We start from the raw sequence: 21,996 nt of genomic DNA, 5'->3' as shown, positions 1-21,996 counted from the left end.
AATTGTTATGCCTATCAGATAGGTCAAACAGTTTGTCTTGGGTGTGTGTGTGTGGGGGGGGGGGGTGCATTCAGCTATCCTTTGTATGATGTATGTGTACTGTACTGTACCAATCTTTACTATGTCACTAATGCATCACTAACAATGACCACAAATATATCAAGGCAAGACATTTGATGTAAGACATTTGATTCAAACTAATATATTCATTGATACATTTTTGTCATTCACAATATTATTTTCACCGTTATTAAAGAATTTTAAGAAAATACAAATTAATAGTTTTGAACACATTAACATAGTGAGCTATTCTTAGCTTACTTCCATTTTCTGAAATCAATTTATTAAAATCAAGGAATCCAATGATATATCCAGACAATTTGAATATATTTTACATGACAAAAATACTATTCTATAATCATTTGTTCATAAATAACAATATATACTATATAGCTTCAATTTCTTCAAAATTCTCAGTCTGAGTTACAAACATTACATTTTCCAGAATTTTCCCCAAAATTAATCTCATATGCATTGAATGGCAATTTTTTGGGTCTTCTGTATTTAAATGTTGATTTGGAATCAGACTGTAACAGATTTTAGACTAACAGATGGAGAAGATAGGGTGTCATCTTGAAATTTGACAGCCTACAGCCAACAAGTGGGGTAGAAACAAATCTTTCTCTTTTCCATTCCACACCTGTAGTATTTATACCAAATTCAAATTATTTTTTTTTTTTTTCCTTAATTTTTTTTTCAACTACTTTTCAAAATATCAAATCTTGGATTTCACTTCATGATTTTAACCCAAACCAATCAAAAACATTTTATGGATGAGAGATTGTGTTTTTAGCACCGCCATACAAGAATTATTTTTTAAGAACTATAGTTATCCTGCAGGTATAAGACAACTGAGAATCATTGAGTATCGCCACCAGAGAACAAAAGACACAGCTATACTGGCATAAAACATGGAGTAGTGATCATATAGTTGCAGTGACTGAGAGTTGATAAGAATGGACTGAGATATAAACCATACTTCTCTCTTCACTGTGTGTTCACTTTAAAATGATTTAGGTATTTTCCACCTCCTTGTCAGCAATTAACACCTCTTCATTACAAACTTTTATCTTGGATTAAATAAACATTAGCTGTAAGCTACTCATTCTGTGTTCTCCATGTACTAGGTTGATATATGACAAGTGAATGACCCTGTTACAGTTCGGCCTAAAACCAACTACAAGTGAATTATGGTTAAAATGTGATAGGTTCAACCAAGGTCTACTAGATTTATGCACTATGGTTTACTTTTACCTCAAAGCTAACCACTCTGCATACCATCATCTATTCCTCCATAGTTCCATAGTTTTGAATGAGATAATCATAGTATAATGATGATATAATTCAAATAGTATGAACTATTCCTGCATTACTTGTCTAAAATCACAGGATATTGCCAGCAAAACATTACAGAATCACAAGAATTTTTGTTCAAATGATTTTGAAAGGAAACTAGTGATGGGTTGAAGTAAGTGCCTAGTCTCAATGTCCCCCACATTATAACAATACAATCATGTCTTGATTTTCAGACATTTAACTATTTTGTAAAATAAATGAAGTGAAAATACATAACATTCCACATTTCATCTGTAACATTAAACACAATTTGTAAAAGACAAAATGGCAAATATCTTTGGTAAGTTGCAAAAGACACCAGATTTAAACTGAATGCCTCCCGTAAGGGAATCACTAATTATGCAAATAACTCATTAAACTAAAAAACTATGGTAACAGGGTTTTTTTTGGACACGCATGCTTTCTTAGGTTAATGTATGTGCCAAATTATACGAAATTTGAAGAGTACATGATAGTGTGATACTGCTAAATTACTGAATATCGTTCATTATTCAAAATACGCATTAAAGGTAAAAGTTGTAGCAACAAACTTCATAGGACAGGTGCGTATTATTATGGTTGATATATGTATCATATTACACAAAATTTGAAGCTTGCATTTTTAAGATACAGCCTAGTTACCTAAAATCATTAATTATGAAAATTTTCATGAAAACTGTAAGCTATATTAACAAATTTTATAGGACATTCATCTTTATTACCGAAAATCATTATTCATGCAAATTAGTTATCAACACTGTAAGATACATCAACAAACTGTATTGGGCATATAAAGTTTGTTATGTTTAATGTATGTAGTAAGTTATATTGAAATTGAAGCATGCAGTCTTAAGATAGCCTAATTACCGAAAATAATTAATTATGCAAATTATTCACTAAATCTTTAAGCGAAATCAACAACTTTTATAGGAGATATGCACTGTTATGTTTAACATATGTACTAAATTGTATTGAAATTGAAGTATGCAGTCTTAAGATATAGCCTAATTACCATAAATCATTAATTATGCAAATTATTCATTAACACTGTAAGGTACATCAACTAACTTTATAGGACATACACAATTTGTTATGGTTAATGTATGTACTACATTGCATTGAAATTGAAGTATGCAGTCATAAGATATAGCCTAATTACCAAAAATTATTAATTATGCAAATTATTCATTAACACTGAAAGGTACATCAACAAGCTTTACAGGACATATGCGATTGTTATTGTTAACATGTGTACTGATGTATTCTTAAGATATAGCCTACATATGCAATAAGTTATTTTTTCTCATTGGTTGCTATTTGCCCATTGCAGCTGTTAGTGATCTCCTGGCCAACCACAACATGTAATGTGAAGCTTTATAGAACATTGTAGCATAGCACTCATCGTAGAAAGAGTTTTAAAGGCCAAAAAAAATTGTTTCTGGTCAGCGCCCATCACTTAAGTACCCCCTTCCCGCATTATTTTTTTCTTCCGTAAGCCAATTCAGTCTGCAGGTGAAAGGGAAAACACAAAAGTAACTCTCCCTACATTAATTGCCACCAGTGAAGACAACTGCAAAACTAATCATGAACTAGCCTATGACATCTGCCCAACATACACACTTGCTGTAAAGTACTAAATAAAAAGAACAGTAACTGCAATGACAAGTAGATTGATTAACATTTGTTGAGAATGTAAAAAAAAAAATAGGGGCGTTGTTGCACCACTTCAGACAACATTTCCTGACGAGAAACCATTTTTTCCTTTTTAGTGGCCTACCAAAATATGCCAGTAACTTATTAATACTAAAAGCTACATTAATAATATTTTGGTATCGCAAATGTATGTACCAAGTTATAATGAATTTGAAGCGTGCATTCTTGAGATATAGCCTAATTACCGAAAACCATTAATTACGTAAATTGCTCACAGCATTTTTACCAAAACCTAATTAAGTCTTGCCATTACCCTACGGAATACGTCTTCAAAATTTCGTATGAATTGAGCAAGCCGTTATGGAGAAAACGATGACACAGACAGACAGACAGACACACAGACACAGACTTCCATCCACTAAATACATCTCTTCCATACGGAAGAAAAAATGGGAAATATCTTTGGTAAGTTGCAAAAAACAAAGAGTCACTTTCTAATAAACTACTTGACAGCCACATCAGAGCATTACAGATACATAAGCTCTGCTTGGAAAACATAAGAAGAAATTCAAATTACAATGTAGATACTGCGTTAGGAATATTTAGGCTCTACAAAGATGAACTTGAAATGTTCCATAGAAATTATGGAGACTGGTGATAGTGTTTATTATACTGCTAGCTTGCCGGACAAAGACAGACCCCCCCCCCCCCCCCCCCAAATGAGACTGAATGGAAACATGATTTAAAAGAAATTGGTGACAACAAATAAATACAATGTCTGTAATAATGCAGGGTATTGCTGAATTTCAGTAACTGAACCTGAAGATTCAGGTCTAGGTCAAAGGTCAATGTCTAAAAAGAAAGTTTAAACCTGGCAACATTGGGGTAGACACTTTAATGTAGTTGCCATACATTAACATATTTGAATTAATTGGTGAATCACGATTGTTCACTACAAATATTGAGTAAAAAGTGTTATGAGCACCAAAAGTAATGCACGTGACATGTTTATCTGGTTCTGCATTATCTACAGACACGATCTAAAAGTCTTAGATGTTAGCCACACCAAATTGCTACAATGTGTCTGCTAGATAGTAAGTAAGAGCTTAATTTTGATGGTCTATGAACAGAGTCTAATGATTGAAGTTGTTATAGTTATGCAGTATTGAATATAGTGATTATTTACTACAAATATGGCTGTTATTAGGTAAAAATTACATATTACTTGTACATGATTTAAAAGAAATTGGCAATATGTAAACACTACAATGTGTCTCTAAAAAGCAGGAATTGGCTTGATTTTGATAATTAGCCATGAAGGTCAAGGTCAAGGTCTCTAAAGCTAGCTCACATCTGATAACATAGGGCAGACACTTGCATGGAGTCTCTATGTATTACAGTTTTTGAGTTATGCAGTAAATATTGATTTTTAACTACAAATATGGCCGCTGTTTGGTCAAATCTGCATTTAACAAATTGACATGCCTATGTCCCACATGATATATCACCTTTGCAACAGGTTTGAAAGAAATCAGATATTGCAAGTCTGAGAAATTGTGTATTACAGACGAACTCACACACGCACTACCACACAGACAGACAGACAGAATCCATATGTAGTACTAGTAATAGTACCCCCTTCAGGGAGCTAGAAGGTGTCCACAGGAATCACATCACATGATATCACTGCTATGTTAGGTTAGTAGGCTTGAAGACACACATTGGTATGAATTAACATCATTCCTTGTCCATCTGATAAACAGCAATAGTGCAACATATCAAACAAAAACACTTATCAAATTATTTCAAAGTTTGATGAATAATTAATTTTGTGTTTGATAGTTTGCTTCAATGAAAGAACACTGACTGGTCAACTATCACTATATCTTAATCACTATTGTCAAAGTAACAGCTTCCATGAGTATTGGCAAATTATTGCTTGATGCAGTGAAAACACATAACATTATGAGAGTTGTTGAATTTGATGTGTTTGACACAATAAGACTGACATCAACTTAAAAAGACATTATTCCAATCTGTAATGGCTGTATATCTAAACACAGATACCATATGGAAAACAACGGAAAACATGTATAACTACCTGAACTAGACACTCACACATGAAAAAAAATTATATATATAATCTACCTAGCTCACCTATATTTTAAAATTGGGTGTAATTGGAACCACACAAATTTTTTTTTTAGGTCTAACTTGAAAATACACACACAGGATTTGACTTTAACTGTCTTGATGGCTGTATGAACTGTATGTATAAAGTACACACACAGGATTTGACTTTAACTCTTTTGTAGGCTGTATGAACTGTATGTATAAAGTACACACACAGGATTTGACTTTAACTCTTTTGTAGGCTGTATGAACTGTATGTATAAAGTACACACACAGGATTTGACTTTAACTCTTTTTTTATAGGCTGTATGAACTGTATGTATAAAGTACACACACAGGATTTGACTTTAACTCTTTTGTAGGCTGTATGAACTGTATGTATAAAGTACACACACAGGATTTGACTTTAACTCTTTTGTAGGCTGTATGAACTGTATGTATAAAGTACACACACAGGATTTGACTTTAACTCTTTTGTAGGCTGTATGAACTGTATGTATAAAGTACACACACAGGATTTGACTTTAACTCTTTTGTAGGCTGTATGAACTGTATGTATAAAGTACACACACAGGATTTGACTTTAACTCTTTTGTAGGCTGTATGAACTGTATGTATAAAGTACACACACAGGATTTGACTTTAACTCTTTTGTGGGCTGTATGAACTGTATGTATAAAGTACACACACAGGATTTGACTTTAACTCTTTTTTTATAGGCTGTATGAACTGTATGTATAAAGTACACACACAGGATTTGACTTTAACTCTTTTTTTATAGGCTGTATGAACTGTATGTATAAAGTACACACACAGGATTTGACTTTAAGTCTTTTGTAGGCTGTATGAACTGTATGTATAAAGTACACACACAGGATTTGACTTTAACTCTTTTGTAGGCTGTATGAACTGTATGTATAAAGTACACACACAGGATTTGACTTTAACTCTTTTGTAGGCTGTATGAACTGTATGTATAAAGTACACACACAGGATTTGACTTTAACTCTTTTTTTATAGGCTGTATGAACTGTATGTATAAAGTACACACACAGGATTTGACTTTAACTCTTTTGTAGGCTGTATGAACTGTATGTATAAAGTACACACACAGGATTTGACTTTAACTCTTTTGTAGGCTGTATGAACTGTATGTATAAAGTACACACACAGGATTTGACTTTAACTCTTTTGTAGGCTGTATGAACTGTATGTATAAAGTACACACACAGGATTTGACTTTAACTCTTTTGTGGGCTGTATGAACTGTATGTATAAAGTACACACACAGGATTTGACTTTAACTCTTTTGTAGGCTGTATGAACTGTATGTATAAAGTACACACACAGGATTTGACTTTAACTCTTTTGTAGGCTGTATGAACTGTATGTATAAAGTACACACACAGGATTTGACTTTAACTCTTTTGTAGGCTGTATGAACTGTATGTATAAAGTACACACACAGGATTTGACTTTAACTCTTTTTTTATAGGCTGTATGAATTGTATGTATAAAGTACACACACAGGATTTGACTTTAACTCTTTTGTAGGCTGTATGAACTGTATGTATAAAGTACACACACAGGATTTGACTTTAACTCTTTTGTAGGCTGTATGAACTGTATGTATAAAGTACACACACAGGATTTGACTTTAACTCTTTTGTAGGCTGTATGAACTGTATGTGTAAAGTACACACACAGGATTTGACTTTAACTCTTTTGTAGGCTGTATGAACTGTATGTATAAAGTACACACACAGGATTTGACTTTAACTCTTTTTTTGTAGGCTGTATGAACTGTATGTATAAAGTACACACACAGGATTTGACTTTAACTCTTTTTTTGTAGGCTGTATGAACTGTATGTATAAAGTACACACACAGGATTTGACTTTAACTCTTTTTTTATAGGCTGTATGAACTGTATGTATAAAGTACACACACAGGATTTGACTTTAACTCTTTTGTAGGCTGTATGAACTGTATGTATAAAGTACACACACAGGATTTGACTTTAACTCTTTTGTAGGCTGTATGAACTGTATGTATAAAGTACACACACAGGATTTGACTTTAACTCTTTTGTAGGCTGTATGAACTGTATGTATAAAGTACACACACAGGATTTGACTTTAACTCTTTTTTTATAGGCTGTATGAACTGTATGTATAAAGTACACACACAGGATTTGACTTTAACTCTTTTGTAGGCTGTATGAACTGTATGTATAAAGTACACACACAGGATTTGACTTTAACTCTTTTGTAGGCTGTATGAACTGTATGTATAAAGTACACACACAGGATTTGACTTTAACTCTTTTGTAGGCTGTATGAACTGTATGTATAAAGTACACACACAGGATTTGACTTTAACTCTTTTGTGGGCTGTATGAACTGTATGTATAAAGTACACACACAGGATTTGACTTTAACTCTTTTTTTATAGGCTGTATGAACTGTATGTATAAAGTACACACACAGGATTTAACTTTAACTCTTTTGTAGGCTGTATGAACTGTATGTATAAAGTACACACACAGGATTTGACTTTAACTCTTTTGTGGGCTGTATGAACTGTATGTATAAAGTACACACACAGGATTTGACTTTAACTCTTTTGTAGGCTGTATGAACTGTATGTATAAAGTACACACACAGGATTTGACTTTAACTCTTTTGTAGGCTGTATGAACTGTATGTATAAAGTACACACACAGGATTTGACTTTAACTCTTTTGTAGGCTGTATGAACTGTATGTATAAAGTACACACACAGGATTTGACTTTAACTCTTTTGTAGGCTGTATGAACTGTATGTATAAAGTACACACACAGGATTTGACTTTAACTCTTTTGTAGGCTGTATGAACTGTATGTATAAAGTACACACACAGGATTTGACTTTAACTCTTTTGTAGGCTGTATGAACTGTATGTATAAAGTACACACACAGGATTTGACTTTAACTCTTTTGTAGGCTGTATGAACTGTATGTATAAAGTACACACACAGGATTTGACTTTAACTCTTTTTTATAGGCTGTATGAACTGTATGTATAAAGTACACACACAGGATTTGACTTTAACTCTTTTGTAGGCTGTATGAACTGTATGTATAAAGTACACACACAGGATTTGACTTTAACTCTTTTGTAGGCTGTATGAACTGTATGTATAAAGTACACACACAGGATTTGACTTTAACTCTTTTGTAGGCTGTATGAACTGTATGTATAAAGTACACACACAGGATTTGACTTTAACTCTTTTGTAGGCTGTATGAACTGTATGTATAAAGTACACACACAGGATTTGACTTTAACTCTTTTGTGGGCTGTATGAACTGTATGTATAAAGTACACACACAGGATTTGACTTTAACTCTTTTGTAGGCTGTATGAACTGTATGTATAAAGTACACACACAGGATTTGACTTTAACTCTTTTGTAGGCTGTATGAACTGTATGTGTAAAGTACACACACAGGATTTGACTTTAACTCTTTTGTAGGCTGTATGAACTGTATGTGTAAAGTACACACACAGGATTTGACTTTAACTCTTTTGTAGGCTGTATGAACTGTATGTATAAAGTACACACACAGGATTTGACTTTAACTCTTTTGTAGGCTGTATGAACTGTATGTATAAAGTACACACACAGGATTTGACTTTAACTCTTTTGTAGGCTGTATGAACTGTATGTATAAAGTACACACACAGGATTTGACTTTAACTCTTTTGTAGGCTGTATGAACTGTATGTATAAAGTACACACACAGGATTTGACTTTAACTCTTTTGTAGGCTGTATGAACTGTATGTATAAAGTACACACACAGGATTTGACTTTAACTCTTTTGTAGGCTGTATGAACTGTATGTATAAAGTACACACACAGGATTTGACTTTAACTCTTTTGTGGGCTGTATGAACTGTATGTATAAAGTACACACACAGGATTTGACTTTAACTCTTTTGTAGGCTGTATGAACTGTATGTATAAAGTACACACACAGGATTTGACTTTAACTCTTTTGTAGGCTGTATGAACTGTATGTATAAAGTACACACACAGGATTTGACTTTAACTCTTTTGTGGGCTGTATGAACTGTATGTATAAAGTACACACACAGGATTTGACTTTAACTCTTTTGTAGGCTGTATGAACTGTATGTATAAAGTACACACACAGGATTTGACTTTAACTCTTTTGTGGGCTGTATGAACTGTATGTATAAAGTACACACACAGGATTTGACTTTAACTCTTTTGTGGGCTGTATGAACTGTATGTATAAAGTACACACACAGGATTTGACTTTAACTCTTTTGTAGGCTGTATGAACTGTATGTATAAAGTACACACACAGGATTTGACTTTAACTCTTTTGTAGGCTGTATGAACTGTATGTATAAAGTACACACACAGGATTTGACTTTAACTCTTTTGTAGGCTGTATGAACTGTATGTATAAAGTACACACACAGGATTTGACTTTAACTCTTTTGTAGGCTGTATGAACTGTATGTATAAAGTACACACACAGGATTTGACTTTAACTCTTTTGTAGGCTGTATGAACTGTATGTATAAAGTACACACACAGGATTTGACTTTAACTCTTTTGTAGGCTGTATGAACTGTATCTATAAAATTCATATATTTCACAAAATTCATAAATTTCCAAGAAATTTGGTCAATTCTACTTTATTCTAGAATTGTAGCAAAATCTTGGTTTCCGGTTAAATAGGAAATGATCTATAATTGCCAATTTTTTTTAAATTATTATTATTTTTTAAAGTTTACTGCTAGTATCATGGTGTCTCACCACTTCCTCCATACATGTACCCACATCTGGTACTTGGTATAAGAGCTCAAACTAAGCTCAAACTTCATGCTTAATGTTGCTTTGTTACATTCCTACTTACACGCAGTTGACTTCCTACATAATCTTCCCAGTTTTTTTAATCATTTGTTTTTTCAACAACAAGGCTTTGCATGTGTGGGCTTGTACAACAAATTCTTACTACCACTCTTCCATTAGCTCTAAATATATGACAACAACATTGTGACCACTTCCCAGGAGTTCCTTTGTCCACTACAGTCCAACCTTGATAATGTGATATAGTGCTGACAGACACACAAACAACGAAATCACCCAACCACATCAGTGAACTATGGCCACCAAAAACGAAAACTCAGAACTATCGGTTGTATCAATGAGTCATAATAGTGAAATGGATCCCTACATTAAGACATCAAATAACACGTTTTATTTTTAGTCAGGAATACTTCATAATTTGACTATTTCCACAGTAGACCATCTCCTGCCGAACTTAAATACAACAGGATATATATTTTTTACAGAAAGCTTTCTTTACATTTAGGCTGAGATCTAAGTAAAATGGTATTGTACTTCCATACTATACTTTACCCATTACTGGTACATTCATTTCAACAATGTCAACAGGTTAAGAAAAGAAAACTCTGGTTTATCATTATTTCAAAATCATATCCTAATCATTCCAGACTGGAAATAAACGAATGGTCTAACTTTTCTAAAGCATTAAGTGCCAAAATTGTGATTTGATAGAAACTAGCAATATTCTAAGTCATTATTAAACTAGACAATATTCTAAGTCATTATTAAACCAGACAATATTCTAAATCATTATTAAACTAGACAATATTCTAAGTCATTATTAAACTAGACAATATTCTAAGTCATTATTAAACCAGACAATATTCTAAGTCATTATTAAACCAGACAATATTCTAAATCATTATTAAACTAGACAATATTCTAAGTTATTATTAAACCAGACAATATTCTAAATCATTATTAAACTAGACAATATTCTAAGTCATTATTAAACCAGACAATATTCTAAGTCATTATTAAACCTGACAATATTCTAAGTCATTATTAAACCAGACAATATAAACCAGACAATATTCTAAGTCATTATTAAACCAGACAATATTCTAAGTCATTATTAAACCAGACAATATTCTAAGTCATTATTAAACCAGACAATATTCTAAATCATTATTAAACCAGACAATATTCTAAATCATTATTAAACCAGACAATATTCTAAGTCATTATTAAACCAGACAATATTCTAAGTCATTATTAAACCAGACAATATTCTAAGTCATTATTAAACCAGACAATATTCTAAGTCATTATTAAACCAGACAATATTCGAAGTCATTATTAAACCAGACGATATTCTAAATCATTATTAAACTAGACAATATTCTAAGTCATTATTAAACCAGACAATATTCTAAGTCATTATTAAACCAGACAATATTCTAAGTCATTATTAAACCAGACAATATCCTAAATCATTATTAAACCAGACAATATTCTAAATCATTATTAAACCAGACAATATTCTAAATCATTATTAAACCAGACAATATTCTAAGTCATTATTAAACCAGACAATATTCTAAGTCATTATTAAACCAGACAATATTCTAAGTCATTATTAAACCAGACAATATTCTAAGTCATTATTAAACCAGACAATATTCTAAAACATTATTAAACCAGACAATATTCTAAATCATTATTAAACCAGACAATATTCTAAATCATTATTAAACCAGACAATATTCTAAATCATTATTAAACCAGACAATATTCTAAATCATTATTAAACCAGACACTATTCTAAATCATTATTAAACCAGACACTATTCTAAATCATTATTAAACCAGACAATATTCTAAATCATTATTAAACCAGACAATATTCTAAATCATTATTAAACCAGACAATATTCTAAATCATTATTAAACCAGACAATATTCTAAATCATTATTAAACCAGACAATATTCTAAATCATTATTAAACCAGACAATATTCTAAATCATTATTAAACCAGACAATATTCTAAAACATTATTAAACCAGACAATATTCTAAATCATTATTAAACCAGACAATATTCTAAATCATTATTAAACCAGACAATATTCTAAATCATTATTAAACCAGACAATATTCTAAATCATTATTTAAACCAGACAATATTCTAAATCATTATTAAACCAGACAATGAAGCTTTAAACAATAAATTATATAGATACCAATAATACCATTGATTCATTTATAGTATTATTTTCATAATTGCTGTAAAATTACATTAAAAAAATAGTTTGTTAAATATCCCCTGGTGACTCATCAATTTATCTACTGTTATCAGAATTTTCACTTTGTTTTTACAAAATGTATTTCCTGATTCTGTACGCATTATTATTTGTGTTGACTATAAGACCAAATTGTAGTCTACATGTAAGTAGTAAGACATACCTAATAATTTGTAATGTTTCAAACATTAACATTTTTTCACTGTAAATAAGGCTGTACCACTGCAACATACAAAACAGTTAGAGAATGAACTTTCACAGTCTGTGCTACGGTTTATAGTTATAACAAATTTTAACGAGTGTTCATGGTTATTCATCTTTCAAAACATGTTTTGGTTTTGTCACTTGTCTCTAAATGTGTATTTCATCTTTCAAGGCTCTGTCACTTATCTATAAATGTGTATTTCCAACTTTTATTTTCACTACTTCTGCAATTATGTTAACACTTTGCATTTCACTAATTGTTTCTTACAAAATTTCCACAAACATGACATTTTTTAGTAGCTTAATAATCTTTTTGTATTTTCCTTCAACAGTTATATTTTGAAAATGGTTCGTTTCAGCTATGTACACTGTCCCATTCATGACATTTAGCTAAAATGAATAATACGACATGTTTTAATAAAAATCATCTTTTACAATATGAGAAACAGTTGCCTTGGATTAACACAATCCTAGGGTAACATCACACAGGCTTTTGCATAATATATGTTGATATCATCTATAGCATCTATAGCTGTCTACAACAAGTCATACAACCAAGTTCTGTCATCTATAACTGTCTACAACAGGTCACACAACCACGTTCTGTCATCTATAGCTGTCTACAACAGGTCATATGACCAAGTTCTGTCATCTATAACTGTCTATAACAGGTCACACAACCAAGTTCTGTCATCTATAACTGTCTACAACAGGTCATACAACCAAGTTCTGTCATCTATAGCTGTCTACAACAGGTCATATGACCAAGTTCTGTCATCTATAACTGTCTACAACAGGTCACACAACCACGTTCTGTCATCTATAGCTGTCTACAACAGGTCACACAACCACGTTCTGTCATCTATAACTGTCTACAACAGGTCATATGACTAAGTTCTGTCATCTATAACTGTCTACAACAGGTCATACAACTAAGTTCTGTCATCTATAACTGTCTACAACAGGTCATACAACCAAGTTCTGTCATCTATAGCTGTCTACAACAGGTCATACAACCAAGTTCTGTCATCTATAACTGTCTACAACAGGTCATACAACCAAGTTCTGTCATCTATAGCTGTCTACAACAGGTCACACAACCAAGTTCTAGTGTCTAGTCCTTAATAATCTTAAATCTCACATTTCAAGAACAAATTTTTCATTTACTGAAAAAAAAATGATGTAATTGAACATTGATTTTTACTGACATCATACTATCCACAAAGCCTTTCCATATTTTTGGATAGTCAAATGAAGACAGAAGAGTAAAGGGGACAAAATTTACCAACATTTTCAGAAATAGTGAACTGTTCATGTATTTTGAAATGATGATAAATCTCATAGAACATGTCTAGAAGGATTTAAGCAAGAAAGTATGCCAAGACAAAACTAAACAAGAGATATATTTCAAACAATATATGTACAAGCCTACAAAATAACAATATATGTACAAGCCTACAAAATAACAATATATGTACAAGCCTACAAAATAACAATATATGTACAAGCCTACAAAATAACAATATATGTACAAGCCTACAAAATAACAATATATGTACAAGCCTACAAAATAACAATATATGTACAAGCCTACAAAATAAACAATATATGTACAAGCCTACAAAATAACAATATATGTACAAGCCTACAAAATAACAATATATGTACAAGCCTACAAAATAACAATATATGTACAAGCCTACAAAATAACATTTATATGTACAAGCCTACAAAATAACATTTATATGTACAAGCCTACAAAATAACATTTATATGTACAAGCCTACAAAATAACATTTATATTTAATACAGCCTACAAAATAACATTTATATGTACAAGCCTACAAAATCACATTTATATGTACAAGCCTACAAAATAAACAATATATGTACAAGCCTACAAAATAAACAATATATGTACAAGCCTACAAAATAACATTTATATTTAATACAGCCTTACAACCCTGCCTATGTCATATGAAGACCTAGTAATAATTTGAGAACAATAAGCTGACAAAGTCATCACATCTTTGAGTCTTATAATTTGGTAACCATGGTGAACTTATCTATTACTAGAATTGATGAGAATGATGATTTTTATCATTGCAAATCTAACATTTAACTGTAGTGATAAAACTTGCCTGGAGAACTGAGTGTGTGCCACAATGTCAACTAGTTCTCACATCAATTTATGAAAACATCATTATACATAATTTTCTCACTTTATTTAGATATCAGACATCATACTTCTTGACATCCAAAATTTTCATCCCTTATTTATACCTTTACTACAAGGCTCTACATCTTGTCTATGGTTGTGTAGGTACATGTTGGGTATATCCATGGTTTGTATGATGTATTGACACTGTTTGATCTACAACATGAAAAATTGTCCTAAACTCTTGACACTAACACACATCAAGGCTCCCACTAAACATACACTTTGGTTGGTTTGGAAATACCACATCTGACACTTGCAGTGTTAGTATTGGGTTCCCTACTGATAACTGTCATCAAATTTTATCTGAGTTATTTTAGTTAGGTCCCCTTTCTAATCAGCCGTACTACACAGTGCTGATAATTTCCAACACTACATCTTACTATACAATTTCCATAAATTTCATACCCGGTACTCAATGCGCTGAAAACATTCCTCTATCTGTCAGTGAAAAATACTCACAGATAAAAATTTAAGAGTACATTTTTACAAAATTTTAATTATCTGTATTATGAAGTTCTGACATAAAAATTGTTAGACTCCATTTTTACTAAATATGTGAACCCAGACTACAATATGCACATGCACAATGGCATACACATATGATACATGGAAACCAAATACTGACTACATCTCATTGTGATGATTTAACACACTAAGTTTGTATTTATGCAGAGTCTGAAAATAGCATATCTTAAAACTGTTACACAAACTTTCAAATGAAAATACACATCAAAACTAAAACGTTTTGATTAAGAGAATGGTTGTCACAAAAAAAAACACGCCATCAGACAAAGATGTAAGTAAGCTGGTATAGTGAACTACAATGACATTAGTTTCACCACTATAGGGATGCATTAGCCATGATACATAATGGCAGTCAATGAAAGTCAATGTTTGAAGTGAATCATGTGTTGACACAAAATGTAGAAGCACAGTGCCTTGATGAAAGCACACACACACACACACACACACACACAGCTTCACATCATAGCCATTGTTCATGTTTGTATCAAACCATCACTCTCATTCGTCACACACAAATATCCCTGACACTTAATTCACCATTTTAATATTTCTGCGTATACCGGTATGCCCGTGTTGTGTTTATCAACTCTACATGTTTTTGTTAACAAGTGTTCTGTGCACACTGAAATATTCAACTATTTTGCAAATTTTATCAAATTTTATCTGACTTTCTCTCTATACAGTTTACTTCTTTGTCAGCAATACATAAACATAAGTATTTCACTTGTAAAATCATGTTAATTTTCACATCCACACTATTCCTCAAATATCTATCTTTGATTTATTCTGTTGTTTGTCAGTCAAATGGTTGCTGGAAAACAATATAATTTTACTCTGCCTGCTTTCTGATCTTAGGCCATGTTGGATTTTCAACAATACCATATTGATGAATTGCCAGTCTGACTTACCCAATAGCACGAGGTTTCAATAATCAGATGAAATATGGATTATTACAGAGATTCAGTTCAAATTCTATGTACGTATATCTAATATGTGTAGACATCATGTGTACACCACTATTAAATGAAACAACAGAACATATAAATACTGGAAGCTGATGGACAAGTGATGAAGAACAAAGGCAGTCATATACACGTTGTCATCATGGTATACACTGACTGTGTACAGCCTTGTTGTAGCAGCGTGTTGGTACAATCTATCAACACACAGCATTGCATAGCTGCCTACAACATGCAACAGACCAAATATGGCATACACTACCTACCTCCAAATACATTCTGTTTCACAAATCACCATCTAACTGTGGCAGAGGTTATAACATGGGAACAAATTCAATGTGGTTAAAGTCTCTCTACAGTGTTCATCATAAAAAGGGTACATCTAGCTTTAATAGCACGGTGGTGGCTATATCTAAAAGAACACTTATGCGGACAATACACAAACGGCACTGGGCTATAAGGACAATGTTATAAGTTACTAGCACAATAGATAAATACCATGTGTTGTATTTGAGGGTACGACTTTGACAACGGTATTATTGGCTACTGACCTTGTCAGGCCATTGTAAACCTCTTACTTTCTCTCTCACTTTTTTTCTCTGTCTGTCTGTCTGTCTCTCTGTCTCTGTCTGTCTGTCTGTCTGTCTGTCTGTCTATCTCTCTATCTCTCTCTCTGTGTCACTACACTGCTCTCTAGCTACTTTCTATGCTGTGCCATTGACAAAGTGGTCACTTGTCACTGTCAGCTAGCGTGCAGAGAATAGAAACTCACCATTAAATGTATTCCAACACTACGTTGTACAATCAAACAACTGTTGCATCTATATTTATTTGGAGTAGCTCTTCTATCCGTGGATATGCATAGCACACATGTAGAGTATTAGAAAAACACTTATTTGGATACTCAGTACACTGCAACCCCAATGTGAATGGACCATTCATTTACTCTGAACTTCACACGCCTGGATACTCAGTACACTGCAACACCCAATGTGAATGGACCATTCATTTACTGTGAACTTCACACGCCAGGATACTCAGTACACTGCAACACCCAATGTGAATGGACCATTCATTTACTCTGAACTTCACACGCGAGGATACTCAGTACACTGCAACACTCAATGTGAATGGACCATTCAGTTACTGTGAACTTCACAAGCCAGGTTTCAATGTAATGTACATATAGTATAGACCTTGAAGGCCCAATCAACTACATGGTCTACATACACGTTTACATAAAAGACAAAGGAGAGAGTGTGGTTGAATCAACACATCCACTGACACAAACTGCTAACATAGAGTACAGTAAGGGGTTAATAAGATGTTGTTGAGACTCTGACCTTCTATAAATATTCAATGAATCCTTGATGACTGCTTTTCCACGGAACATCACTCACAGAGGGAGGACTTCACTACACATGCTAAAAGGAACAGCTTCTTTGAAAAAGCAAGTAAAATAAAGCCCCAAATTGGCCTATTTCTCTATGGAACTTGTCGGCACTCCTCAAAGCAATACTGTGCAAACAGCTCTGTGGCGGTTATTTAGGTAGGGCTTTCTCACTAAGTCCCACTGGAGCAGCTCTAACCTCAGGAGATATAATACTGGTTTATTTATTTGAATTCTCTTTTTCTTCTCACCATCTGCCATCTGCTGTATTCACTTCACTAGTTTCCTTAACTTTGATACTTGTTGCAATAATATCAGACTATATATACCCATCTATACTAAGTACTAATATCAGACTATCTATACCCATCTATACTAAGTAATAATATCAGACTATATATACCCATCTATACTAAGTAATAATATCAGACTATCTATACCCATCTATACTAAGTAATAATATCAGACTATCTACACCCATCTATACTAAGTAATAATATCAGACTATCTATACCCATATATACTAAGTAATAATTTCACACTATCTATACCCATATATACTAAGTAATAATCTCAGACTATATATACCCATCTATACTAAGTAATAATATCAGACTATCTACACCCATCTATACTAAGTAATAATATCAGACTATCTATACCCATCTATACTAAGTAATAATCTCAGACTATCTACACCCATCTATACTAAGTAATAATTTCACACTATCTATATGCATCTATACTAAGTAATAATTCCACACTATCTATACCCATCTATACTAAGTAATAATATCAGACTATCTATACCCATCTATACTAAGCAATAATCTCAGACTATCTATACCCATCTATACTAAGTACTAATATCAGACTATCTACACCCATCTATACTAAGTAATAATTTCACACTATCTACACCCATCTATACTAAGTAATAATTTCAGACTATCTATACCCATATATACTAAGTAATAATCTCAGACTATATATACCCATCTATACTAAGTACTAATATCAGACTATCTATACCCATCTATACTAAGTAATAATTTCAGACTATCTATACCCATCTATACTAAGTAATAATATCAGACTATATATACCCATCTATACTAAGTAATAATATCAGACTATCTACACCCATCTATACTAAGTACTAATATCAGACTATCTACACCCATCTATACTAAGTAATAATATCAGACTATCTATACCCATCTATACTAAGCAATAATATCAGACTATCTACACCCATCTATACTAAGTACTAATCTCAGACTATCTATACCCATCTATACTAAGTAATAATCTCAGACTATCTACACCCATCTATACTAAGTACTAATCTCAGACTATCTATACCCATCTATACTAAGTAATAATATCAGACTATCTATACCCATATATACTAAGTAATAATCTCAGACTATATATATGCATCTATACTAAGTAATAATATCAGACTATCTACACCCATCTATACTAAGTAATAATATCAGACTATCTATACCCATCTATACTAAGTACTAATCTCAGACTATCTATACCCATCTATACTAAGTAATAATATCAGACTATCTATACCCATCTATACTAAGTAATAATCTCAGACTATCTACACCCATCTATACTAAGTAATAATATCAGACTATCTACACCCATCTATACTAAGTACTAATCTCAGACTATCTACACCCATCTATACTAAGTACTAATCTCACACTATCTACACCCATCTATACTAAGTACTAATTTCACACTATCTATACCCATCTATACTAAGTACTAATCTCACACTATCTATACCCATCTATACTAAGTAATAATATCAGACTATCTATACCCATCTATACTAAGTAATAATCTCAGACTATCTACACCCATCTATACTAAGTAATAATATCAGACTATCTACACCCATCTATACTAAGTACTAATCTCAGACTATCTACACCCATCTATACTAAGTACTAATCTCAGACTATCTACACCCATCTATACTAAGTACTAATTTCACACTATCTATACCCATCTATACTAAGTAATAATATCAGACTATATATACCCATCTATACTAAGTACTAATATCAGACTATATATACCCATCTATACTAAGTAATAATATCAGACTATCTACACCCATCTATACTAAGTAATAATTTCACACTATCTATACCCATCTATACTAAGTAATAATATCAGACTATCTATACCCATCTATACTAAGTAATAATATCAGACTATCTACACCCATCTATACTAAGTACTAATCTCAGACTATCTATACCCATATATACTAAGTAATAATTTCACACTATCTATACCCATCTATACTAAGTAATAATTTCAGACTATCTACACCCATCTATACTAAGTACTAATCTCAGACTATCTACACCCATCTATACTAAGTACTAATCTCAGACTATCTATACCCATCTATACTAAGTAATAATTTCAGACTATCTACACCCATCTATACTAAGTACTAATCTCAGACTATCTACACCCATCTATACTAAGTAATAATATCAGACTATCTACACCCATCTATACTAAGTAATAATTTCACACTATCTACACCCATCTATACTAAGTAATAATATCAGACTATCTATACCCATCTATACTAAGTAATAATCTCACACTATCTACACCCATCTATACTAAGTAATAATATCAGACTATCTATACCCATCTATACTAAGTAATAATCTCACACTGTCTACACCCATCTATACTAAGTAATAATCTCACACTGTCTACATCCATCTATACTAAGTAATAATATCAGACTATCTACACCCATCTATACTAAGTAATAATTTCACACTATCTACACCCATCTATACTAAGTAATAATATCAGACTATCTATACCCATCTATACTAAGTAATAATCTCACACTATCTACACCCATCTATACTAAGTAATAATATCAGACTATCTATACCCATCTATACTAAGTAATAATCTCACACTGTCTACACCCATCTATACTAAGTAATAATCTCACACTGTCTACATCCATCTATACTAAGTAATAATATCAGACTATCTACACCCATCTATACTAAGTACTAATCTCAGACTATCTATACCCATCTATACTAAGTAATAATTTCACACTATCTATATGCATCTATACTAAGTAATAATATCAGACTATCTACACCCATCTATACTAAGTACTAATCTCAGACTATCTACACCCATCTATACTAAGTAATAATCTCACACTATCTACACCCATCTATACTAAGTAATAATATCAGACTATCTATACCCATCTATACTAAGTAATAATCTCACACTGTCTACACCCATCTATACTAAGTAATAATCTCACACTGTCTACACCCATCTATACTAAGTAATAATCTCACACTGTCTACACCCATCTATACATGTGTCAACTCTCTTGTAACTTGACAAGAAAAGAAACTGTACGAATTCATCAGGATTTCTTGTTTATGCATGTCTATATTTTCAACTTGACTATACACAGACTAATCCACTAAGATAGTCACTATGTTGTCATTTAAATAGTATGGCATTATTACAAATAATATGTTTTCAATTACTTGATTCAGAGAATTCTGAATCAATTATACAAATTTATTAGATGTCTGGACAGTTTGTGGTTGACAGAAGACAACCCCAAAAGTTTGTTAAACATTACAACATTACACCGTCCTTGTATAGGAACACTTGAAGTCATCATGAACCATGTGAAAGTTCAAACAGACTTCCTTGTTCTAATCAAAATTCATTCCCACAAGCCAGAGCTGTTATTTCTTTTGCTACAATTTGAATAAAGACCAGTGGGATGGTGCGTTATGAATGGTGCTGTAAAACAGGCTGTGGTTTGGACGATGATCAAAATTGGTTTTAAAGGTAAGCCAAGTACATCCCATTAGCTCTTTCATTTTACTATACTTCTCTCTCTCTCTCTCTCTCTCTCTCTCTCTCTCTCTCTCTCTCTCTCTCTCTCTCTCTCTCTCTCTCTCTCTCTCTCTCTCTCTCTCTCTCTCTCTCTCTCTCTCTCTCTCTCTCTCTCTCTCTCTCTCTCTCTCTCTCTCTCTCTCTCTCTCTCTCATTTTCAATTTTTTTAAGGTCACTTACTCCATTAATTTATTTACTCTTTCAATTCATAGTTTCTCAATTATTAACAAAATTTACGAATTAGATGGTTTATTTATCCATTTCAATTTAGTTACATTTTATTTATTCATTCATTCTGTCTATGAATGTTCTCAATCATCCAGGTATGAAGTTAATAACAAACAAATTATAATCTATCCTACTGGACTTATTGTTGTTTTGAATGGTAACAGTT

The 21,996-nt window shown here is 32.3% G+C and overlaps 1 protein-coding gene across 9 annotated transcripts in view; it reads right to left on the bottom strand.

Annotated features, from left to right (window-relative positions):
• Positions 1 to 21,996, bottom strand: part of LOC144446048 (protein phosphatase EYA1-like) — a 441,648-nt gene that overhangs the window by 180,519 nt on the left and 239,133 nt on the right. The window contains exon 1 of one of the 9 annotated variants that reach the window (XM_078135737.1): positions 17,608 to 17,641. The exons of 7 other annotated variants lie outside the window; for them this stretch is intronic. Coding sequence is in view for 1 of the 2 variants with exons in the window: in XM_078135734.1 (XP_077991860.1) it covers positions 17,037 to 17,039 (3 nt within the window). In the remaining variant the exon portion in view is untranslated. Of the gene's footprint in view, positions 1 to 17,036; positions 17,119 to 17,607; positions 17,642 to 21,996 lie in introns of those variants that run through there. One more of the 9 variants, XM_078135734.1, reaches the window with a different exon arrangement.

This window comes from Glandiceps talaboti, chromosome 14 (assembly GCF_964340395.1).
Source record: "Glandiceps talaboti chromosome 14, keGlaTala1.1, whole genome shotgun sequence".
NCBI classification, from domain to species: Eukaryota; Metazoa; Hemichordata; class Enteropneusta; family Spengelidae; genus Glandiceps; species Glandiceps talaboti.
This window is presented reverse-complemented; position numbering and strand designations above follow the sequence as displayed.